General features: G+C 40.0%; 1 protein-coding gene across 8 annotated transcripts in view; it reads right to left on the reverse strand.

Annotated features, from left to right (window-relative positions):
- Window positions 1-6,964: 6,964 nt before the first annotated feature.
- Window positions 6,965-25,548, reverse strand: part of PPP1R21 (protein phosphatase 1 regulatory subunit 21) — a 31,608-nt gene continuing 13,024 nt past the window's right edge. For 6 of the 8 annotated variants that reach the window (XM_053972944.1, XM_053972942.1, XM_053972950.1 and 3 more), the window contains 14 exons: window positions 25,083-25,232; window positions 21,956-22,057; window positions 21,791-21,879; window positions 20,829-20,965; window positions 20,101-20,193; window positions 18,622-18,749; window positions 18,113-18,265; window positions 17,266-17,358; window positions 15,917-16,150; window positions 14,513-14,548; window positions 13,196-13,312; window positions 12,205-12,303; window positions 10,085-10,213; window positions 6,965-8,284 (listed from right to left, as the gene is read on the reverse strand). In XM_053972944.1, the coding sequence (XP_053828919.1) occupies window positions 8,255-8,284; window positions 10,085-10,213; window positions 12,205-12,303; window positions 13,196-13,312; window positions 14,513-14,548; window positions 15,917-16,150; window positions 17,266-17,358; window positions 18,113-18,265; window positions 18,622-18,749; window positions 20,101-20,193; window positions 20,829-20,965; window positions 21,791-21,879; window positions 21,956-22,057; window positions 25,083-25,232 (1,590 nt within the window). In that variant the 3' untranslated portion in view covers window positions 6,965-8,254. The remainder of the gene's footprint in view (window positions 8,285-10,084; window positions 10,214-12,204; window positions 12,304-13,195; window positions 13,313-14,512; window positions 14,549-15,916; window positions 16,151-17,265; window positions 17,359-18,112; window positions 18,266-18,621; window positions 18,750-20,100; window positions 20,194-20,828; window positions 20,966-21,790; window positions 21,880-21,955; window positions 22,058-25,082; window positions 25,233-25,548) is intronic. The other 2 variants (XM_053972948.1, XM_053972947.1) reach the window with 1 other exon arrangement.

A 25,548-nucleotide genomic window follows, 5' to 3' on the forward strand; every position in this document is an offset into this window, starting at 1 on the left:
CACGGCATCCCCCGGGGGAAAGGCACGGCATCCCCCCGGGGGGAAAGGCACGGCATCCCCCCGAGGAAGGGCACGGCATTCCCCGGGGGAAAGGCACGGCATCCCCCCGGGGAAAGGCACGGCATCCCCCGGGAAAGGCACGGCATCCCCCCGGGGAAAGGCACGGCATCACCCCGGGGGAAAGGCACGGCATCCCCCGGGGGAAAGGCACGGCATCCCCCGGGGGAAAGGCACGGCATCCCCCGGGAAAGGCACGGCATCACCCGGGGAAAGGCACGGCATCCCCCGGGAAAGGCACGGCATCCCCCCGGGGGAAAGGCACGGCATCACCCCGAGGAAGGGCACGGCATCCCCCGGGGGGAAAGGCACGGCATTCCCCGGGGGAAAGGCACGGCATCCCCCCGAGGAAGGGCACGGCATTCCCCGGGGGAAAGGCACGGCATCCCCCCGAGGAAGGGCACGGCATCCCCCCGGGGGAAAGGCACGGCATCCCCCGGGAAAGGCACGGCATCCCCCCGAGGAAAGGCACGGCATTCCCCGGGGGAAAGGCACGGCATCCCCCCGGGAAAGGCACGGCATCACCCGGGGAAAGGCACGGCATCCCCCCGGGAAAGGCACGGCATCCCCCCGGGGAAAGGCACGGCATCACCCGGGCATCCCCCGGGCAGCCAGCACGGGCAAAGCTCCTCCAGGGAAAGGAGATCCTCCGAGGCTTGGGAAATGTCTGAATAACTGGCAGCACATTTCTCTCTCTCTCTCAGGGTTTTTCATAGAGGTGCACAGACAGAAAGAAAGAGAAAACAATTTCTGTTCCTGCTCCTTGTTTTTCTCATGTGGAATGTGTTTGGAGAATTGTTTACCTGGGGTGATTGCTTGGTTGGATTCTGGTGAGGATTGTTTGAGCCTGGTGACCAATCCAGCCCACCTGTGGCTGGACTCTCAGAGAGGGTCACGAGTTGTTAGTGAGATGGTAGTCAGAAAAGTAGGTTTGTAGTTTTAGTACCTTCCTTTCTATAGTATATTAATGTATTATAGCATAGTTATAATAAAGACATCATTCAGCCTCCTGAACTGGAGTTGGACATCAGCATTTCTTCCCACTGGGTTCGCCTGTGTTTTACAATAAATAACCAACAGGATTGCACAGTTGTGGTACCTTAAAAGTCGTTCTTACCCATCCCCCTCGGCGTGCACCTAGCAGAGGCGCAGACAGGCTGCTCCCAAAAGAACACACGGATTGAATGTGGAGGGTGAAGAGGGGGAAACCAGCTATAAAACCCTGCAGAGGGTTCCCAGGGACACGGAGCAGAGCTGCCAGGGGCTGCAGACACCCAAACTGCCCGTCTGAAAGGCTTCCAAGTAGCAGGGACAGCTCACTTAGAGCAGCGAGCTGCGGTTTCTTGCGTAATCCATCCAAAAATCTTTGTGAAGCATTATACATCCATTTCAGCTCCACTGCTTTCCAGTGGTTAAAATTTTAATATTAAAATTGTGTTTTAATAAGGAAGGACCTCCTTATGCAAACTGGGTTTGTTTGGGTTTTTTTGTCCCATTTATCTCCTCTGTGAAGTTTTCTTATGTTTTCTGTGAAAATGAAGCAATTCTACCTCTTTGTTTTATGCATGGGGAGCACTATTCAGGCTTTGTCTGCATTTGCAACAGAAGTGTTCAGTACAGTTTTCCCTACAAATAAATTCTTTTATAAGCTTAACACTATTACACAAATTGCACTAGGATGAACACTGGCCATTTGTGGTTTAAAGAGTTCTGCGTTTGTTTTCTTGATTTTTAAAAAAATCCAGTGCCAAATTCAGCAGGGAATTTTTTTCACCATAATTTAACCAGTAACTTGTTGCAAGCCAGGGAATTGTCACGTTCTTCTCTCCTTGAAGGCCTTTTCTGAGCACTGCCAGACTGAAGTCTCCAGGCTCAGAGAACAGGGTTAGGCAGCTCCACCTGCCTCTCTCCTCCCAGCAGGGCAGCCCTGGAAGTGCCAGAACCTCATCCCAACCTCTTCCCTCGGGAATTCCATCCCTCTGAGTCTTCTGCCCTTGAAATCCAGGTGTCAAAATTGTATTTCCATAAAAACTGCATCTTCCATAAACAATTCAATCTTCTGCCTTCTCCCGGGCCACACTCGGCCTCTTAGCAGAGGGAACCAGTGGATCAACACCTCCTGTTTTGCCAAAATGAGTCCTTCAAATTCTCATGTACTCCTGCACAACATTCAATGAAACCTTTTTTTTTCCTGTTCAGCTTCCACATTAGCTCTTCCTAATGGTTTTCAAGTGGGAAGGGCATTAATGTCTCATATCTCCTTATCGAGGCATGCATATCTAAAAATAGATCAGATTTTCCTTTGCTGAGACAAGTGTATACATTTTCAAGACAAGACTATTATTCTCCAGTAAATTCTGCTAGCATTTTCTCTTCTAGAATAATTCAGTGCAACATAAACTCAAGCATCGGAGGAAAAAAAAAAAGAGAACAAACTGATACTGAGATTTAAAATTCCTTAAAATAATTTGACTTTGATGAATAGTAGATGCAGAACAAATTACAACTATTAAAAGTAATTTCTACTGCAAATACAATTTGAAGAGCATTTCACATAGATACAGTATTATATGTTGCTAGAGACAGTTCTAAAACTCATTCAACATTTTACAACACTAACAAATTCAGTTTACATTGCTGACTATATTTAAATTGATCTTAACATGATTTGCAGTGTTTGCCCATTTATAAAATGTTTACTGTCTATGACTATTTCCTCAAAAGTGAAACCTGTCAGTTCATATGTGGCTAGAACCAAATATTTGTAAATAGAGACAGAAAAACACTTGCTTCTAGACTTATTTTAACTCTTTCCTCTACTGCTTTGCTTTTATTTTAGCAAGAAATTTCTGCAGAAGTTCATCTTAACTAATACGTGTTTTGTTTTGAAAAGTCAAATTCTCCTCACGTTAAATGAATCCATCTTTCACTGAGTACAATTGCTATTAAAAACTTACAAATTTAGTATATTCACTACTTAAATGATGCAGATTTATTACATATAAACTGGTAATAGAAATTTAGCATATTGATGTCCTTTTTGTGAGAAATTGAGTCTTTGTTGGTTTCAAACGTTCCTGCCCTCATGGGCTCCATCAATAATCTAAGATAAACTTGTTCTTGCCTGCTTGTTTGGACTAAAAATAAACCAGACTTTCCAGACTTCAAAAGAAACTTTTGGTCAAGTTGATTGTCCCCTCTGCAGGTCCAAATTTTCTGTCCAACCCTGCAGATGCTACAGACAATTTGAAAGTCACGAAGTGCAAGGCACAGAAGAGCTGCAGCACCAGTTCCAGGACTGCAGCTGCTCCCTGTGCCAAGGGCTGCAGTTAATGAAACTGCACTGAAATTCTGCATTCTGACCTTTTCAAGCTCGTGACTTCATTAAAATCATCTTTCTCGGATACAGCGCTCTGCATTCGCTATTCAAGCACAAACTGAAGACTTTTAAATCCAAGGGAAAAGAAAGTTGAAGCTTTAAGGGAGAGCAGGCAAGGATGAGGGGGCAGAAAGGGGAGTGTGTGGCCGTGTAAGGTGTTCTCACAGTCATTTCAGAGGCAAAGGACTTGATACAGGCAGAGCCTGCAGGAAGCTAGATGCCACCATTGACTAGACACCAAGAAAATTCATGAAAGAATCCCTAGTGCCTAAAACAACTGGAAATGACCTGGACTCTTAAGCTTTGTGGGTTTAATTCTTCTCTTCTCCGTGTTGTTTATGGGAGACCATAACTACAGTTTTGACTCCAGGCCTGGGGTTCAAAGGCTTCTTCATTAGTTAAGACCTCATCAGCTTAGAAAGTTTTGGACTCACGGGGGGAATCAGTGCTAAAACAGCTAAATTTTGCTTTCTACTGCTACCTCTGCAATTTCCACGTAAGAAGTTTATAACCAGAATTCTTTTAGGGCTGTTGGCGGGGTGTCTTGCCCTGCAGATTAAGCCCAAGGAGAATCACACACTTGGGTTTTTTTGCAGCTCAGCATTGCAGCAATTGGAGTATTTGCCTCTGTAAGGAGCTGGGTGATTCTGAATGAGCACTGACTTGTCTGAAGCTGCCTGCACACACAGCACAGGCAGACAATGAGAGCTGCCCCAGGCGAGTTTCCATGTGCTGCAGTCCCCTGCCTTACAAAGGTCTCCCAAAGCTCTTCTCTGACCCCCTCTGTAACCACGCTGGCAGCGCTGCAGGCACAACTGGCCTTAAAGTAAGTTTTTAACGCTGTGATTAAAAGAAATATTCAGGAGTTGGGGCAAAAATGCCCTCTAAACAAACGTGGATTGAATTCACAGCCGAGCAGTAGTGCAGGTAGTGACAGAGGCAGGAAAGGCAGAGCAAGAGACAACAAGAGTTCTCAGAGCAGCATCCAGCCTTCGTGGGAGGAAGCAATCAGACCTCTGGCAGCAATTACAATTTTTTACTGCACTAAGCTTTGTTTTTATTATGACCCTACTGTTGCTAAGATAGTGCTCTCAAATTACCTTACATACAGACTGTATTAAACAACAGGTTTGCCCAATTTACAGGGCCAGATGGTTCTCCAAAGTTTAATGTATCATTGGATTTACACTATTAAAAAAAACCCCACAGCCTCAGTAAATAACTTCTCCCTTCTCCTGATAGGCACCATGTGGATACAAAGTTTATTTCCTTTCCTGTTTGCAATTGACGCCTCACAAGTCGGGGCAAATCTGTTTTTTGGAGCCCTAGGAAGCAGTGTTGAACAGTGAAGTCAGCATCTAGGAAACATGCTGGGCCAAAGACCTTCACACCAAAACTTCATCTGCCAGCAAGGGAAGGTAGAGCAGCAGGATTATAAATACAAATTAGAAATTAAGCTGGCTTGGGGAAAAGGGAAAACAACCATATAAACAGCCAAAGGTAGGAAAACAAACTGTTCTAGCCTGGATATTTCACATGCAGCAAGAAGATCTGGCACATTTCATCATGCCATGAGATGTTGAACTGGTTCAGAATGAAGCTGAAGGGATTAACAAGAGACATGACAAACACCACCAACTTTAAAGCAACACTTTAGCTGATTGCTGTTTAAATCATAGTTGTAGCAATTCAAAATAATCATTGTCCAAACAGCAATGAGGTCACAGCTTATGACACCAGCCTAAGATTCCTGTTTTAGGAGTTAAGCTTTCAGGCAGGGAAACCTCTGACCTCCAGGAGCTTAAGGCCTTTTAAAATAGACAATGGCTTTGGTGCTTCTTGGGCAGTTTCAAACTGATGAAGCAGTTCTTATATCTGATAATGGTTCTTAAGAGAGCAATCTTGAAGTTAAATTAATGCCTGATTAGAGCAAATATTAATTTGGAACACCCAGAATAGTTACTGGGGATGTGCTTTCAGAAATCTAGGACAGCTGAACATTTTGAAAGCCTTGAATGTGTTAGTATAGCTTTAAAGATTTTTTTTCTTGAAAATCCAATTAAAACCATTAATATAGTGGTTTTCTGAATTAGCCACTTAAGCCTGAGAATGAGAGGTTATTCATGAAGCACCCAACATTATGGAGAAATTAATTAAGCACTCAAAAAATGCTTTAAAACTTGTGTGTCATAGTGAACTGCCATTAAAAAAGGTAACTGACATTCAGGCTTTTCTTTAACCCTGGTTTTACACTGTATTGTGCTGAAGGCTTTTACACTTTACAACACTTTCTCACTGGTTTCCCCAATTAACCACCTCGAAGGCAAACATTCACACTGTACATTTTTGAAGATTAATTCTATTAGTAAAATTTCCTTGCTCAGATTTTGCACATTCCATGATACTCTGCATGTACCATTGCAAACAAAGTAGTTCAAAATAATTTTTCTGGAAAATTTTGCCTCAAAGATGAATTTTTAGCTGCAACGTTGAAACAAGTCTTCAGTTTTTTTAACAGCAAAGCCTTGTGCTGTAGCAATTTTGACATTTAACAGCATTTGAGATACTGAGGAAGATTCAGCATCACCTGGTTAGCAGATAATAAGCACAAGGAGTTGGTGTTTCCACTTGATCCAGTTTTTGTAATGCCACTGAGTTCAGTGTAATATCCTGTGGCCCCTTACAACACTACTACAGCAGTATCCAAAACACTGATTTAAATTTCTTTTGGGTATTGATAATTTAGAGTTGTCTAGAACTTACTCAAAACATTTCCTTGAAAAACTGAAGGCAGCTTAAGTGATCAGAATTGTCTCTTCTTGAGCATGGTTACTGCTTGCTGAGGACGACACCCAAATGCATTTCCAAACAACACTGCAAAGAAAAAATGCTGATAAACTGATGTACACTGGAATTGTACCTAAATGCCTGCACATTCTACATGAACCCCAGCTTGGATATTGGGGTATACTCTGAACATGCATTTGATTTTTTAATGCAAGTTCTAAGCACACACTGTTTTTATTCAGACATGTAAAAAATGGCCTAAGCAAAATCTTTTCCTAAAGGCAGCAGCCTATGGAAAGTACTATTTGTAGAAGTAGTATCAGTTCCATCATTTGATTCAGAGAATTAAAATAACTGGACTAGTACCTTCAGTGCAAGGTGAGAGTTCTCAGAAAAGGCAGCTTCAGAAGAATTGGAAGAAAGCAATTCCCAACCCTAAATGAAACAGTTGAAGCTGTATCTGCTTCCATAAAACAGCTGGAGAGAAAGCCAACATTTCCCAACCCTCATTAGCACCAGCACATAGTGCTTAATTCAACATCAATAAGAAACCCTGCAGGCTTCCCCACCATCTCAACCACTTCTATTTTGCATTTCTAAAATAAAAAACTCTCAGAACAAAGAGAAGCCCTGAGAGCACCTAGACTGGTGTAACTACTCCACTGGCAACAGCTGGAACATCCCATCACAGTGTCACACTCTGCAGCCTGGGCACAGCCAGAAGTAAGGGAAAAGTCAAGCTGGTTTCATGTGGTTGATTTTATTATTACATACTGATAATACATTTCAGCACATCTGGTATCAGAGTAAACCCCCGTGGGACAAAAAAAGTGCCACAATGGAAATTATGGAACAGAAGACTGGTGTGGAAAGTGTGGAGCAGCACAGCATCTGTTAAAAAAAAAAAAAAAAAAAAAAAAACACCCAAAACACCAACCAAACAAAAACTCAATGCAAAACCAACAAACCCCACCCCCCAACAACAACAGATCAATGCTGTGAAAACTTGTGATATTAAACTTCACTTGAAAAAAAATTTAAAAAAACCAAAAAACTTAGGAGATAACTTTTTTTTTAAAAAAAAAAAAAGAGAAGTTTCAGACAAACTTCTGAAAACACAGGAAAAGCCATGTGCATCCCCCCAGTGAACCCATCACAGCTCAATTCCATGAAGACCTTTTGCAAACTGAGTGCTTAAATCTTCTACATATTTCATATTTTTCTTTACTGCAAGAGAGCACAGTAAGCTGATCTATTCTACACACATTGTTTCACTCTTTTGGGGCAAGGGACAATCACAGTTTCCTCTAGCCTTAAACAGCTATTTCAACCAATATATATATACATACATGTGTAAACAAAATGTTACAGAAATGGCTTAAAGCAATCAAGTAGCCCAATTCAGCCATTTGTGCTCTTTACCTCAAAATCCAAAGTGCCAAATACAAGCAGGAAAGGTTTCCACTGTTGCAGTCTAACAATGATCCCATTTACTCAATGAATTTGTAAAAATCATTTCAAGCCACAATTCCAATTAATTCTAGAGGGCTGAGAACAGGAGTATTACATTTACAGTAACTGCACAGCTTGCATGGCCAAAAAAAAGTCTCCAAATTCATTTTTAAACTGTTATTAACAAGTAATGGAATGTACATGTGCTGACCATTAAATGTAGAACTCAAAAATAGACACCTACTTCACCGATCCAAATTTGTTAACATATCTGAAAATATACAAAACCTGAAGTTGTTACATGAAATCAAAACCTGGTTTTAAAAAGTGCACAGTAAAAACTGAAGGTAATTACTATATAAATTATCCACAGATTGTGTATTTCCTGGTTTAGAGCCAACATTAAGTTCTGTTTTATCTGTTACAAGTACTAAATATTTTCAAGCCATTTACAGCACCAATTCAGTTTTTACTAGACCCAACACCAGCCTCAGCTTCCTGGAGCAAACAGGAACTGGATAATGAATGGTCACTATCTGCATCCTGTGCAGCAGCTGCTCCCAAAGACTCAGCTGTAAGCTATCGATTTTTGTTCTTTTTAGAATTTCCCTGCAACAAGAAACAAGCAAAGAGAACGTTACCATTCGGGTAAGGAAATCTAGACAGGTAACATACAAAATCTGATGTCTGATAATTTATGCCTACAGCAAACAAGGCACAGTCAGACTGAAAATAAACACTCCACAGACTTCTAAGTTTGACAGATTGTAACCATTTGCTCTGAAGATTCCTCTATTTCTATAAGCACAACAGAGGCAAGTACCAGATAGCAAATAAGCACAACAGTGCCTCACTACAACTTGTGAAAGACATCTGAGGGACATCCCAAGACATTCAATTGCATTAACACCACTAATATTGTAAGGGCAGTGAAGGCAAGTCAAATCATAATTCACTTCAGGTGCTACTCCACATAACTTCTTATAAAATAATTGCATCAAATTAAAAATCAATCCCCCACCATGTTGGGTTTTTTTTTTTTCCAAAATTAATTTTATTTGAATTCAGGTTGTAGAGATTATTCCCAGTTCAGAATAGAGTTTGTTCCACAGCTAGCCAACTCACATTTGACCTTCAGTAATTCCACAAAGGAAATGTGCAGCTTAAAATAAAGTTCTGTGCAATAGTTACTTGCTGGCAAATCTCAGTCTTCCTATTTCCTGAAGATAACATTTGTTTTGAATCTAAGCAACAACTCTCTCCAAGTGATAAAGGCTTTAACTGCATCGTTTGGATTTCAGCTCAATCTCCTACATTTGGTAACATCTGAAAACCTGTGTGGCTTCTGTTGGGAGATTCTGGGGTCCTTACACACAGATTACCAATTCAAGCCTTAGAAGTATGGCAAGTGAGAAATTCCAGAAAACATTTTATAACAACATTAAGTGCTATGGTCAGTATGCAGCCAAGAGCTTCCTGCTGGAAACACAGTGGCTTTTACACCACAAAGTAATTTTAAATGCCAAGTTAAAACACTCAGAAATCTGAAGAAAAGCAGGGGGAAGAGTTTACTCTAAAAAAATTAAAATCACCATCATGGGATATTTAACTAGAACATGGAATTTTTAAAATTATTTTTACTTTTTTAATCCTTCAGTGACACCTGCTTCCATGCATCCCAGAAATAGGGGGAATAATGATAATTTATTTGTTTCACAGTCAGACAAGTGAAGGGCAAACGCCTTCACAACATCTGTTCCTCCCTAGAAGCACCAGAATAGGATATACCATGGCTTAATCACTGGCTGCTCAAAAAAGCAGACTTCTGTATTTTTCATCATTAGGTAAGTTAAAAATCTGTTTCTGACAAGTGGGGTAGACTCCTTGCCTGGTAAAGAATTTAAGAGTGCATTTCAAGCTCACAGAAGAATACAAGTAGCTACTTTTTCATTCCTACATGAGGGACAGACGAGCTAAAACATGGAAATAACAGAGGGAGACCAGCTGCCAAGGACAGAGTATGCTGCAACCAGAAGGAGTGCAGAAGGGACACTTCTACCCAGAACTACATCATAACCACCCAGCCTCAACAGCTGGATTTACAAACAGCTCCACTTTCACCACATTGGAACAAAAAAAATCGGTGTGATCTGCCATCAGAGGGTACAATTTGAGAACCTAATGTGAAGCAGGGACATGAAGAGCTTGTTCTTTCCCACATGTTTAGCAAGAATCTTTTTCTTCACTGAAACCTGCAGGAGCAAGTTTGGAGTTTTCTTCCCATGTGGCTCAGGGTAAGAATTACAGCTTGTGAGCTGCTTTGTCCAAGGGCAGTGCTGCAGGAACACCAAATGTAACCCTCCCACCACCAGCTGCAGCCAGGGCCCTGTGCCAGCACTGCCAGCTCACCTTACTGGCCATCTTTAGTGTGTCAATCTCCTCCCTTTGCTTAGTCAGGGTTTCATTCATACTGCACAGATGGTCACTCATCATGCTTAACTGGTCCTCGTAGCTCCTCTTTGTCGTCATCAACTCGTCCTAAGAGAAAAATAAAATGACCAGAGGCCCTGGCTCAGTATTAGTGATACCTGGCAAAGCAGCACACTTCCACCTCCACTTAGTAAGCTCCACTTTAATGCTGAGTGTGTGCATAGTTTGTTCTCTTTATTTTTGTGTTGTTTCCTTTAGATTTTTTTTCCCCCCATTTTTTATGGCGTACATAAAAGAGTAACAGCTAAGTTTTCCACCACTGCTTCCAGCCAGGAAACAAGTAGTGTTTATAGGGTTAAAGCATGGCCTGTGCAAGAACACACATGGCATCCAAAACTCCACAGGCAGCTAGAGAGAGCTATGATCTCTCTGGGATTACACAGACATGGGGGCATAGTGTGCATGACTAGAACACAGCAATGAAGGGATAAATGCACTTTAGGAAGGACAGAGGGGAAGAAATTATGCTCTGTGTCAAGAAGTGCCTTGAAGACTAATAAATCTCATAAGTAAGAGAACAACAGGGTGATATGACAGGCATCTGCTGCAAGCAGATAAAAATCTCCCACCCACAGACCCTGATCCTCATTTAACTACTCTGACACATCCTGGAAGGGCAGCAAGGTGGAACACAAGCAACTGAAGGAGTTGTCTTGAGTGTGGCATAGAACTTCTTGATCCCAGTGATCAGTGAGACCAAGAGATGCTCTCTGCTGGACCTGTTACTCACAAATAAGGAAAAGCTGGTCAGGGATGTGAAAGCCAGTGGCAGCTTTGGCTGCAGCTACCATGAGTTAGCAGCATTCAGGATCCTGAGAGAAGCAAGATGAGTAGTAGAATTACAGCAGCCCTAGACTCAAGAGGAGTAGATTCTGGCTTCTTTCAGGGTCTGCTTGGAAAGGTCCCAGGTAAAAGTGCCCTGGAAGTTACAGAGGCCCAGGAAAGCTGAATGAACAAGGAACAATCCAATGCCTAAGACACGGAGTGACTGTGGCAGAAGACCAGCATGGCTGTATGGGAAATACCCATTTCCACAGCTTGATCTGAACTCTCTGCTCTGACCAAAGGAGGGGGACAAATCACCTTCAGAGGACCCCTCCAACCTAAACAATTATTCAGTACTATGCAGACTACTAAAAATATAAATGGTGGGTGCCTGCTATCTTTTCCTCTGAAGTTTAATATGCAGTTGGAAATCAACATTTCATGCCAAGTTCAACATTGACTGTGGAATTTCTTAAAGGAACAAATCAAAAAAGTGTTTAAAAAGGATTGTTCATGGGCACAACAGCTCAAAGTTTCTAACATTATATTCACAGCCTGTATGGAGCAATTTTGGTACTCACCATCACAGACAGATGAACAATAATGATATGAACTAAGTGCAATTTTGGTACTCACCATCACAGACAGATGAACAATAATGATATGAACTAAGTGTAAAGAGAACACCAGAGGAATATATGAATTGTGTAATTATTTATACTTTATTGTACTACTGGCTTCTTTCTCAGCTGTGTGGAGGAGAAGGACAAAGGGACAGGACACTCACAGGTGTAAGAGTTGATTTTTGTTAACAACAGTTCCTTAAAGGTAACCCCAAAACTATCTTTGCTTAATATTAAGGTATCTATATTCAAAAAATCCAAATCAACCTGGCATTCTTTAACACTTTCAGACCAAGGTGCAAGAAACAATTAAGAATTCCTTGTTTCATCTGAAATCAGTCAAAGCACCACCCCTTTTGACATTACAACTCTGTCATTTTTATGAAAATCCTTGACATCAAATGTGTTAAGACACAAAGGTTTGGTCACTATAACTTTTTCTTGGAAGCATGTTCCACTTCCACTTTATACCTGGGATTTAAAGTGTATTATTTAAAGCTCCTCTCTACATACCACTAGAGCTTTTATATTCCACAACTCAGCACCTAGTAATGCCATGGCCAGGCTAGATGGTTGTAATTTTTCTGCTCCAACTTCCCCTTATACATGATTACAAAATGCACCTATTACATTACAGAACAATTTACTTGCCTGTAATCTGGTGATGTTTTGACTGGCGAGCTTCAACTCTTCTGTGAGGGATTCCTTGGACTTCTCTGCCAGAGAAAGTCTTTTGGCAAGTGCTCGACACTACCAAGAACAGGACAGGGAGGGTACAAGGGACAAAAGTCAGTTCCACTGTATTGCCTTGTGGCAATGCTTGCTTTGGACTTCTCCATCTTTCTGTGATACTTAAGATTTCAAGAAACTCAGAGCTTGTGCACATTTTTAAATGCAAAGGTAATGGAATAGTTAACATTAAATGTTTCATTTTAAAGAGCTACCATATTGCCAATCCTGTAAACATTGTATTTTTCACATAACTGCTACAAAACTTCCCATAAGTAAAAAGCCATACAAACAACTCACTTCACACAAGGCTCAAATATCACAGAAAAGATGGTTCCTCCATACTATGTCATCTTCCATTAAAAAAAATATTTAAGAGGATTTGCTCTGTTAACCTGGAGCTTTAGTGTATTGCACATCGTTTATTACACAAATCAAAACAGTCACTACTTTCAAGAAAAGTTCCCTCATGACTTGAAAAGGAATAGATACAATGAATCATCTTGTTCATTCTTGCAGTATAACTTATGCCTAAGAGCCAATTCTCTCAGGAGAGCTGTTTCCATCACTTCATAATACACTCAAATATTTTTGAATGACATCAGCATCACTATAAAATTAAGTCAAAACTTCCTTGGTAACTAAAACCAGCTGCTTCAGCTTATGTGAACAAACCTATACATGACACACATTATACTTCTTAATACAGCCAAGACAGGGCTACCAAAGAATTTATTAAACATAAAAAGTTCTTTTACAATATCTGTTTTTATGCATGCTAGACCACACTCAAAAATATTCCAGGAACAGATTTTTATAAAACATTATGCTCTATGTATTGAAACTCGCTATCATAGCACTTGCCTGTGGGGAAGTGCAAAAAGAGATTTACTGTCCTTGCCTGCATGCTCACCTCTGCATGGAAGTGCACTGATTTGCTGTCAGCAAGCTGCAGGTGAGAGGTCAGCTCTGCTATCCTGGCCATGTAGTGAGTTTTTATCAGGTCTTCACGAGACTCAACATCTGGAGCCTGGCAGAGAAAAACATAAGCAGACAACATTTATGTTTAGCAGACTGAACACCTGAATCACAACATTGCCTCTCTACAGACTTTTTTTCTTCTTTCCTTCTGAGCCCTGGCTGTTCTATCAAAAAGTATCAAATTCCCCAAACACAACAGATGAATTACAGCAGGCCACACTGCAATTTGTCACTCTGATGGGGACTCCTAATGTCAGAATTCCTTACAGGACAAGGAGCTGATTGAAGAGGTAAGAATTTAACTTGCTTTGATAGATCAAGTGTCTGATGAAGATGAAAATTCACTGCAGAAGTGAACAGCTTTCACCTACATGAAAACTTACTGTCTCTTCCCAAAAGAAAGAACTCCTTCCCATTACTGTATTTCAGAAGTATACAAAAGTCATAACCATTACTGATGTTGCATGTTCCAGAAGTTTCTTTAGACATTTGAAATTAAAAAAGAAAATAAAAAATAAAAAAGCCCAACTCAGTAGTTTACAGACTAACCCACTGGAGTCAGCTTTCACATGATTTTCCACTACCTTCAAGTTCAGCACTGTGCAGAAGCCTTTAAGGACTTGTATCAGTTATTATCTAGCCCCCTACCTCTTTTTAATCACACTTTCAGAAGACAAGGAGGAGTGAAGCAAACTACACATCAGTTCCCTGTGACACCAGAAAAGGGAAAGCAGTGAACCTTACTCATTATAGCAGGGCTCAATAAAGTGAACCTTACTTGTTATATAGCAGGGCTAAATAAAGAGTTAACATTTAGTCTGAGGGCTGGTTCAAGGTTTGTTTCAGTGTGACCTCTGCTTTGGAGCCCAGGCACTGCAGCCAGGGTCTTATATGCAGCTTGAGCCCTTCCTCCAGGGTTAATTGAGGCTTGGGATACTTAATTGAGGTTTGGGCTACTGAGGCACAGACAGACCAGTGCCTTCCTCAAATTACAGAGAGCATACCCTGAACTCCAGTTCACACTAATCCAAAATGCTTACATGGGCCAAACACAGTTCACTAACAGAAGAAGAAAATTAAAGAACACGTGGATTTCAGAAATTTGACCACTTAGTACATAAAGGCTACAGGGTCAACTTGTGCCATTATACAGGAGTATTCTTGGCAATTAGACCTGTGGGGTAAGTTTAGCAGAATCAGAATTGAAGTATTTAACAGATGGACTTTACTAATGTTTAAAACATATTACCTTTTCATTATCAGTAGTTACAGTCAACATTCCAATCTAGAACAAGGAAGAAAATACACTTAATGAGAACTGCAAAAGAACAGATACCATAGCTTCATTTTGGTTTCAGTCATAGAAGGACTTTGAATTAAAACAATCTTGCAACCATTCAAACTGAAACCAAATTTAAGTACTTCCACCTGTAACATAAACAGGAGCGGTCACATGAGTGCCTTGAACAGAATTAAACCTGACAGCAACTCTCAAAAATATATCTCCTGCCTTAGGAGGTACACAGGGAAAAGGCAATAAAAGCAACAAGGTGCAGCTGGGTTCCTATGGTTATGCAACTGCTTGATCATATGAAACTAATTCAGAGCCACATTAGCACACTGAAACATCACTTGTCATGTTTAAGAGGAAGGAAAGTCAACCTGGATTTCTTGAATAGCTTCCAAATTCCTTCCTTTCCCCTCTGACTAGTAAGCACTGACAAAAATCTACAGGAGCAGTGTAAGCCAATAGCTGGTGTCATGAAAGGAGATCTTCCTAGAGAATCAAAGAGGTTTTTTTCCCCTTGATCTCACTAGGACTAGAGATTCATGTTGATGGGAGACATTCATACAATATGTTGACCTGTGAGTAACATTCTCATCAAACTCCTAAGGAGGAATCAAATAGAGGATCAAAACCTTATGATGGCAGTGTACTTCAAAATTGGGGATTTCAAAACAATCTACTGGTTACTTTTATTCTGGAGCAGGAAAGTGGGGAGGACAAAAAAGAAAAGAATTCTATTGAATGCTGAGTGGATTTATTATTTCTTACAGATGACATTCCTGTTAATACCACTATGCCACTTCAGAAGTGGAATTCAGGGGAAAGGCCAATTCATTTAAAATATGTTAGTAAACAGGAAAAAGCCATTTACCAACACAGAAGAGTAAGGAAAGAATGCATACTACATCCAAAAGCAATTGCTGAACCCAAATTGACCCCAACACCCAATAAGTCTTCAAACCCATTTACAAACTCTACCTACCTACCTCCATTTGCTTTAACATACCTAGAGATGAATAAAAGTATTGGAAACACAGGCCCAACCCAAGATACACACCACTTGCACAGTTTCCTAACTACAGACAAATCAGGAGGCTAAGCACCTATTATTTCCCCCTCAGTTACACAAGGACAGAACTACAAAAATATCTTCACAATACTAAAGACAGTGAACAAAGTCTCAAAATCCAAGAAGTGCCAAACTCTGCAGAAAGAATTTGCAAGCAGCTTTGCAAATACAAGGACCCCAAGAGTGAATGCTTTTCAATACAGTCAAAAGGCTTTCATTTTTAGTGTTCCACTGATCAAACAGCACTGCTACTAAAGAAAGTGGATTTTTCTCTATTGAAGGGAAAGGTCACTTACCAGACTGGTGCTCTTAATAGGTTCCCTCAGACTCTTTTCTGTGGTCTCCTTCTTTTGTGCTACTATATTTGGCAAAACCGAATGCTCCTGGATAGTTTCAGTTAAATGCCCACTAAGAGAGTTCTTCAGTTTTTGGTTTTCTTTCTCTAGCTTAATTTTAGCTAGCTGAGCCTCCAACATCCAGTGTTCTTTTTCTTGTTCAAGTTTTGCAATTTTCTCCAAACTCTGCTGGACCTTTAGGAGGGAAAGTTTACAGTCCAGGTTATTGAACCCAGGGAGGAAAAAACCCACACACAGGAAGTGTTTGAGGACAGTATTATTTTAAACCATTACATAAGTGAGCTAACAAAGTGCAGCAGGTAAACAACCACTGTTTTCAGCTGTGTGCTTAGCTGTGGCTCTTTGCCAAAAATGGCCACGTTATTTAATTAGTCTGAAACATGCACAGCTCATAAAACTGGCAACATTGAGTACAATGGTGAAAAACCAAAGCAGGGAAGAATTTTATAGAAACTTGAAAGGTGTGTACCTGGCACTATCACTACCTTTTTCTATGCTAGAAAGACAAACTGTCCTCCCTCCCACACAGACAGAACCACCCACTTTGTCCAGGTAAGAAAACAACTATGGAACAGAACACATCTAATCACTGCACATTTCTGCTGAGATTCATTTCACTCCTACTAATACACTTCAAATATTGGTAACTACAAAAAAAAAAAAAAAATCAGCAAAGTATTTGCTTCTATAACAGTTCAGTAACAATGAGTCAAGCACACGCTCAGTATACAAGTTAATAAAGAAGTGTAAGTATTAATTAGTTATTCTCATTCACATGAAGCAGTGGACACACTGTGCAGGTCTTTTAAATACCATGCTACTCACCCTGTTTCACCTACTAGGAAAAAAAAATTATATATATGCATACTGGAAGATAGAAATTCTAATCTATTACTCTAACTGAAAAGAAAAATCAGTGCTCTTAACCAGTGCAAATAATTCCTGCATAGTCCAAAAGAGGACTCAAATCAGTACACAACATTAAAATTAATCCTTCAGCATGTCTTATTCCTGTCTTTATTTTGCATTTATTTTAATTATTAAAGATTACCTGACTTCTTGTATTTCCAAAGGAAGGTATCAATGGCATAATCCTGGCTCCTCTACCTACCTACATGTACATTCTGCAGAAACCTGACAGGGTTTTACTTTCAAATCTCTACAAGATATCTACAGTCTAAGGTTCAGCATATTCATATATACCTACAAATGACCACAGACATAAATGTGGAGACTCTGATACAAGTTTACCTTCACAAAACACACTGCCATACATGTCAGTACAATACCTGTTGTGCAAGACCTTCCCTGCTTTCTGTAGAACTCAGGAGAACTCTGCGATTGGCTAAAGCCTCTTCATAAGGCACTGAATCTGCACAAGGCTGCAGAAGAATCAAAAAAACCCTCTCAAAACACGTCACACACTAGATCAGAACATGCATTCTGCTTTTATTTTCTTACTACTTTCCTTACTTTAAGTAAAGGGGAAAAAACCCCCCATGTTCCATGTGCTTATTGGGCAGTAGGAAAAAATGGTTTGAGCTCTCAAGAAATACTGCCTCAAAAGGTACAGTTGATTAAAAAGTGCTCAGAAAGCTCTGAGTGTTAATTAATGATCAAAGGCATCTTACAGTCCTCTTTATAGACATTGCAGTAAAATGATTTAGTAACAACTGCTAAGCATATCACTTAATTGTTAATTTTAATGGAGGCAACAGGGAGATCTGACTGCATTCAATCCTTTGGTTCAGCACATTTTCTTCAGGGTACCTCCTTTTTTTCCCTATGTCTTCCCGTGAATGCAAGTGTAAGAATATGTTTTCATTAGCTCCATACTCCTGGTGAATACAGGAGGAAATTTACATGAGCAGCCACCCTCTTCTCCTTGAAGTCTTGGCACAGAAATAATTAGTGGAAATGGGGAATGGCAGAAATGGCACATACCCTCAGCTGTGAGGGCAACTACATACACTCCCTGAAGTTCTCAGCAGCATTATTGCACTGAGGGTTCCACTTCCTCAGCCAAAACCTGTTGTTCAGACAATCTCTTCCATTCCAAACCCTGCAAATCCTTAGTTTGTGTTCTCCTTGGCATAACCATCAACAGAACCGTGCAAGCATGCTGGCTGAACACACCTTCTTCAAGGACTTCATGAAAGCAGCTGCCTTCTTCTTGTACTGCAGCATGCACTCAGCTGAGAGAGGGCTGATGAACTCTGCTCCTCCCTTAGGGCCGTAGCTCAACGAGGTGCTGAAGTGATCCAAGTTGTTGCTGAAGAACGAGGCCATCTAGACACATCAAGAGAAGTGGCTCTTTGAATTAAGCTGACCAGAAGGAGCAATGAGTCTTTCAAGAGAGAAGTATTTAGTGAAGCTGGACTTAGCAAGACTTTGAAACAAGCTACAGGCTCTTGCATGTAACTTACACCTTCCTGACACAAAGCATCCTCTTCACAGGATCTGCTTTTATCACTCAGTTGTTTTTAACTCATAGCCTGAAAATAACTCAAGAATCAACATGACCCTACAGATTATTAATATCAGAGGCACACACAGATTTTCTAAATCATTCAGCTAAGTTTATTTTTCTTTTCTTAAAAATCTGTACAAGTTAAGGCATTGTTTGAAACAAAAATATCCATTACCTTGCCCGCTCCATTTGTTAAAGCAGCAACAGAGGATAAAATACAGTCATTTGTAGTTATGAGTTTCTGTGTGGCAGTTGGAACTTCCTGTTCTAAAGCAGCTTTCTGACTATAGTGCTTGGAAATATCTGGAAAATGAAAAGCACATTTATGCCAAATTAAGAATAAAAAACTTTTTGAAAGTCACTCACATCTTAGCCTAAATATATCAATTTCAACAACACCAACATTTTTTTAAAAATCAAGTATTTATAATGTAAGAACATTCTCAATGTGCCTGATTAAAAAAAAAGTAATTGACAAGTGAACAATGTGCACCTATTTTAAAACAGAGTACTATTGCTACAGAATGGAGAAATCCCAGCTCATCACCACCACAAATTGTGAATTTCACAAATTGTAAGCTGAAATAATCTTAAGAAGTTCAAAATTAGTTGGGATTGAGAAAGAAGAGAGAAATCAAACATTCTGGAGTATGAGAGTGTGAGCTATTAAGAAGAGCATTTTTGTTGATAGCTAATGAATTCTACTGACAGTTTTCTTCACTACTTCTATTTTCCATATTTCCTTTAAAGTATAAGTTGGATTGACTTTACAGTATAGCAACCATATTAAGAGGTAGAAAGTATTTTAAACTTATCTATGCTACAAAACTCTTGGTTTAAGGTCTCATTTTGTGTGAGGTACAACCTTAAATATCTCTTCTTTTTTTTTCTTTAAAACAAGGACTCCGCAAAATGGGGCCATACAGCTCATGCTATTCAGAAAAAGAAAAATTGCCTAAAATTATGAAAGCTTAATGTTTAAACAGCTGACTAGTAAAAATCCAGTTCATCTCTATGGATTATTTTCTCCCCAGAAACAGCTACATGGTACTGAAATTCTAGGATATGCAGGAACATCAGATTCAAAATTGAGTTTTAACCAAATACCCCTTCACTGAAAACATAACATATCCATGCTGTCCTGATAAAAGCAAGGTAAATCATTTTCCAGAAGAAACCAAGTCTCAAAAAGAACTCAAGACTTCTTTGTAACCTTTGGCTATACATTCATGTTAAAAATAGTCATCACCCTAAAAATAGGAAGGAAAAATTCCACTTTGAAGGCAGGTACTAGGTCAGTGCTACATATGCAGGGGGAAATACATACATTTCACAGCATTCCATTTGTGTGCTAGCTTCAGGAGAGCAATGAAGCTCAGAAAGTAAAAGTGATACTGCCAAGGAAAATCTGGAGAGCCACAATTAAATAATCCAGCAACTCTGAAGAACAAAGCTAACAGAATGGAGGAATGAAAACCACGCATGAATGTCTAAAACAAGTGGTTAGTAGGTTTAATTTCTTAGCTTGTACAAGTAAAACAAACCAGATTTATCACTTACAATACATTCAGCACTACCACAGAGACAGTGCCTGTGTGCTACACTAAACAAGAAAGCAGCAAAGCTGAAATGAGAAAACATTCCCAACTCTCACCTTTTAAAATGTCATGGAATCCATGAAGACTTGCAGCAATGTTTGTAAACACAAAGTTATAATTTGTCCGAAGGAGTCCTTCTGGTCTTGTACCTAAGAGTAACACATAAGAAGGAAGAGAAAAATCACAACACTAAGATTTGACCATGAATGACAAAAGGTAGCTTTGAAAACAATTCAGTTTCCACCTACATACTCCATTTGCATGGAGTATGAGCCATAACAGATTCATTTACTTAAATTTCCCCTTCAATATCAAATATATACATATATATATCCAATTCTGGCAGAGCAGGCAGGTGAAAGACTTTCAAGTCCCCTAGTTTTTATTCAGATTTCATAAATACCAATTGTGTTGGTCTCAAAAACCACACATACAGAAAGACATGCTCACAGCTGTAGGAAAGACAATCTGGGCCTTTCTAAAGAGTGAAGACTGAAATAACCTGAAGCTATCCAACAACCATTTCCTACTGCTATCTACAGGATGCATTTGGACACACACACACACACAAAGGCTTTACCTCATTTTATTCAGTCATTACCACGAGAGTTGTAATAACCTTATGAAAACGAGGGGCTGGAAGTGATGATTAGTGGGAAAAAGTAGTTTATTAACCATTTCATAATTAAGAGGTGACAAAAGGTACACTGTCAATTATAAATATTATAAAAACCCACAGAAAACCACTCACAGGGTAGCCAACCAAGCCAGCACTGACACTTACTTGGTAAGGCCAGAAGGCTGACGTACGTGTGGAGCTTCTCAAAGACTGCAGTCAACCTTTTCATGTCTCTGTGCAGCTCCATATTTCTAGCTCTTAAAGCAGCTGTGCAAAGAGAAGACTCACACTCTTCTTCCAAACTAGGAATATATGAATTATTTCTTTTTAAAAGCAAGCAATTGTCTTAAAAAGAACAAGTTCACGAGTTTTAGAGCACATACGTGTTCTCTACCACCCCAGTCCAAAGCAACAGCAGACCAGGAATTGATTTTAGAGAGGCTAACACAGCACATGAAATTACTGTGTGCATGGCCACTCCTAGGTGTTTCTGTCACATCTCACAGCAAGGAACTGATTGCAGCAATTTAAGTTTGAAGACTTTTCCCTCTACTACATAAATTCTCTTTTGCTTCCTAAGGAGCACGAGAACAGGTATAAAGGAGGCATACATCAAGGGGTTTTTTTTCTTCCTTAGTCCAAACCCTCTCTTAAAGCAGTTCTTTGCACCTATAATTCACCTTTCTTCAATCAACTCAGGAACAAAGATTCTCATAGCAGAAGGGACGTACACCTAGCCAAGTTTTACCACATTTGACACATTTACTGATTGATGAAGAACCCTCAGAGAGGCTCAAGGCATTAAGAGTTTCAGTGTATCACACCTGAATGGTATCAATGCTATTGAATCACACTATAAGAAACATTATTGAAAGCTTCATTATTTTTAAAGTCTCATCTGTGAGGGAGGGTGTGTGTGGAGGGGCTTTATGCTTTTAATCCTAATGCCTCAAAAAAGCTGTGTCTAATTTCATGGGAAAAAAAACCAAAAAAACAAACAAACAAACAAAAAAAAAAGAGTTCAGCCTTTTAAGACTTGGTTTGACTTAATATTTGAGTTATAGGGGCTGACAGTGCTGCATGCCTGACACAGTGCCTTTAAATTTCATCTATCAAATGAAAGGTACCTTTTTAACTGATAAGGAAGAATCTTTCTTAAAAAGCCTAAGTAGGAAGCTAAATGTTCTGAGAAGGCCTTTAATTTCACAGTTGTTTCCTGTAAGGAAAAAACGACAGGTAAGTGGTTTTGCTCTGTAAAACTCTTTTCGGGTGCTAAAAGGAGGAAATCTTACCAGGACTGTCACAGTATCCTCCGTGATGCTCTCAAACAAGTGCAGCATTCCTTCCTCCAGAGGGCGAACATAGGAAGCGTTTTCATGGAGATACTGCGAGAACTGAGCACAGAGAGGTTTTGAAATGGTGCTTGCTGACAGCTGGGGTGAACTCTGCCAAGGTCACAACTGAAGGGGACATTGTGGCAAAGCCCCTGTCCCCTGCCTAAGATGTCCCTGATGAGATACAACAGTCCAGTGATGTACAGCAACCTCTTCTACAGGGCAAAAACACACCCTGAGGCAAAGTGAGAAGCACTGGAAGTCCAGGCAAAACCACACCTAGGGCTTTGCCACTGCAAATTGTCTCATTTCAGCTGCCATGCAAAGCACACCAAACCCTCACTTCTTAGTTTTTAGACATTCCTGCATTCCTTTCTCAACTCCATCCAATTAAAGCTAGATCCATGCACCATTTAGCCAGCAGAATAAACTATCCCACCTTCCCCCCAGCCTCGTCCATCAGCACAAACATTTGCAAAGCTATGCTGTGCAAAGTACTGAAGAACTAAACCCAAGTCAAACTGAGAGCAAGAGATATGTCTTTTTTGTCTTTTTATCTGTGTCCAGTCCAGTTTTCAACACGAGTCAAAGCATGCTTATGCTAATGCAAAGCATGGAGCTCCAACTGATCACAGGAGAATTTTTATTTCTAAAACTATGACAGCTTTGGGCAATAGCGAAACTTTGGCTTCATGGACCTGCCTGACTTTGCTAAAAATTGCTTAATTAAATCCTACAGTTAATTTTGCCTTCAAAAAAGCAGATCTGAGAACATAAGGTGTACTCTTACACAAAATCAAATGTAACGACACCATCAGCTTTCCATTCTGGTACCTCAGTATCACAAAAAGCTTCTTCCACAAATTCATACAGGTAGTCAAAAGCAATCCTGGCTTTTATTTTACCCCACAGAAAGACACCTTCACCTTTGATTATTTACACCACAAGAGCAGCTAAAGATCCCAGGCAAACAGAGTACAAGAGATTTTCATTGTTCCTTGTGTTATTACAGTGTGGTAACACAGTGTTAACAAGAAGAGTGAGATGCTCAGCTCTGATCCATGCATGCACAAACCTGGATGGAATTAGGGAAAATTCCTAAATCTAAGGAGGAAGAAATAACACATGCAGAGTGCTCCTGGCTTGTGTTCCAAGAGAGAGGATTTGAATTATCCAGCATGATGCTGTAGACCCAGCAGAACCCAGCAATCCAACCCTTAAAGAGAAAAGGAATACTTGAACCTGGCAGGGAATTGTCCACATCTACTTTGAGTGTTTGGTGGGGAAAATAGCTTGAAAGCACCAGACAAGACCTGGAGTTGGGGAAAAATAAATCAGTGCAAGTCTGCTAAGCCACTACCTGACACTTGTTTCGTCTTCTCTACCATACTAAGGGGACATTTTTGACCAACTTGGTGGAGTAGCTAAAATCAAAATTAAAAAAAAAAAACACCACACTGAGAATACTTGCCAAGCAAATAGATAAATTAATCAAAAATACAGGAGCAACTACAGCTTCACTGAGCAATAAAAGATGCTTCAGTGCTGGAAAGTCACAGCAAAAGCCCTGAGAAGTAGCATGCATTGAGGGAATTAGGCCATGAATACACAATGGGGCAGACTACAAGAGAAGTAATTATGAAAACAAAGCCTGAACTACTGAATCAGAGTCAATTATAAGAAAAGGAAAATGAAATTATGGTTCTGATTAAGTTGCCTGTTTCAGCTGTGCTGAAAAACAATAAAGAAGTGTTAACTAGGAGGTCAGGGAAAAAAAAAATCTTTGAGAAGAGATGTCTAGGAAATCTGATTTTATTGCTTTAGTGCAAACTGCAGTAGGATCTAAGAATGCAGTCACCACACTGGGTCACATAAAAAAAAAAAAAAAAAAGAGATACCACTCCTGCCCCAAAAAATCTTGAAGATGACTAAACCACATAATTTTCACAAGAAGGACATGCCATTGTGAGTGCATTTGGTGGCAGGAGCAAGAAAATGTTCTCAAACTATGCTGAATCTCTGCAGAAGGCAATTCTTGACTAAAACAGTAGAAATAACTGAGAAGGCAAACGGAAAGGGATTTCTCTAGTGGATAACCACCTTCATAAGCATACTTGTTACCTGAAAAGAAATTCTAGGAGGTTTTCCAAAGAACAGGAAAGTTTTGTGATAGTTAACATTGACACCACATGCACTGCAGCCACTTGATCAATGCAAACCACAATTCACCTCAGTACATTAAGCCTGAGCCCTAGCAACTACTGAACTGAAATTAAGAGACTGATTCACAAAATACTCCCTGCAACTTAAATACTCACAGATCCCCTTAAACTATGAAGTCAACCCTGATCTTAATGCAATTTGTTCCAAAGCATACATGTATGCATCCCCACACAAATTCTCGTGCACAGTTATTTTCTCTAGTTCACAGCATAGGAAAAAAAAGTCAAAACATGCAGCTTAACAGCTCTGGATGATACTCTCAGAAAATCTTTACATGGAATTTTGTCAAAAAAGATGAGTCAGATTTCTCACACTAATTTCAACATGCTTTACAAACTTGAAGCTTCAGAACACTTAGAGGAAACATCTTCACACAAGCAGCCCAAAATCAGCTAACAAAGTTGTTTTTTGACAAGGGAACAGAGTCCAGGTTCTCTTCCTCATAAGTCTACCTTTTATCCTTTATTTAATATCACAGCTAAACACTTTAAACACAAGACCAGATTCTTTCTCAACATCTCCTATGCCCCAGTGCATTAACTAAACCAAGCTCTATTCAGCAATGCAATATTTGTGCATTATTATTTTAAAACTTCAATTTAGCACTTAAAAAAGCAAAGCTTTGATTTGACTAGCATTTGATTGTGCCTTCTAGCAGAGGCAAAGGATTCTCTGCAGCTACACCTCACCCACATTCAGAGAATTCATGGAGCAGAAAAGATACCTCATGCAGGAGGGGCTGGCTCTCAGGAACACACTCACAGCAGTCCAATAAAGGTGGTGCAAGCTTCCATGACTAAGATCAATCACTTTAAAGTCTAACTAACTGAATATATTTGTAGCTGAAGAGTGTAAAGTTTACCTTCTGATTCAAGGGTGATATTGTGTCTGTTGCAGAATCAATGGGGAAGATCTGTACCTTCTGCTCAGTGTATGTGTGGAAGTTCAGGAGAGCTGTTACAAGTTCTTGGACAAAAGCCATGGCCTGGCCAGCAAGATCTCGCAGCTTCAGCTGTAAAGACAGTTATAAAATGATTGTATTTGACATGGATCTGTTTAAATATGAAAAAATGCCTGTCTGGATACAAAAAAGTCATTATCAGCAATTTCTTTCTTGTTATTACTTCAACCTAAAATACATAAAAGCAATTATTTTTAACTTAATTTTTATTCATAAACTACAATGTCACTCAGAAGGGCACATTGTTCTTTGACAACAAAGTATCTTTTTGTTTCACACAACTGGCCATGGTTTGCCTCTGCTGCATTTTTCAAACTTGCAAGCCACAAAAACACTGAGAGGTCAGCACAGTTACAGAAACCATGTC

Source organism: Vidua macroura, chromosome 3 (genome assembly GCF_024509145.1).
Source record: "Vidua macroura isolate BioBank_ID:100142 chromosome 3, ASM2450914v1, whole genome shotgun sequence".
Taxonomy (NCBI): Eukaryota; Metazoa; Chordata; class Aves; order Passeriformes; family Viduidae; genus Vidua; species Vidua macroura.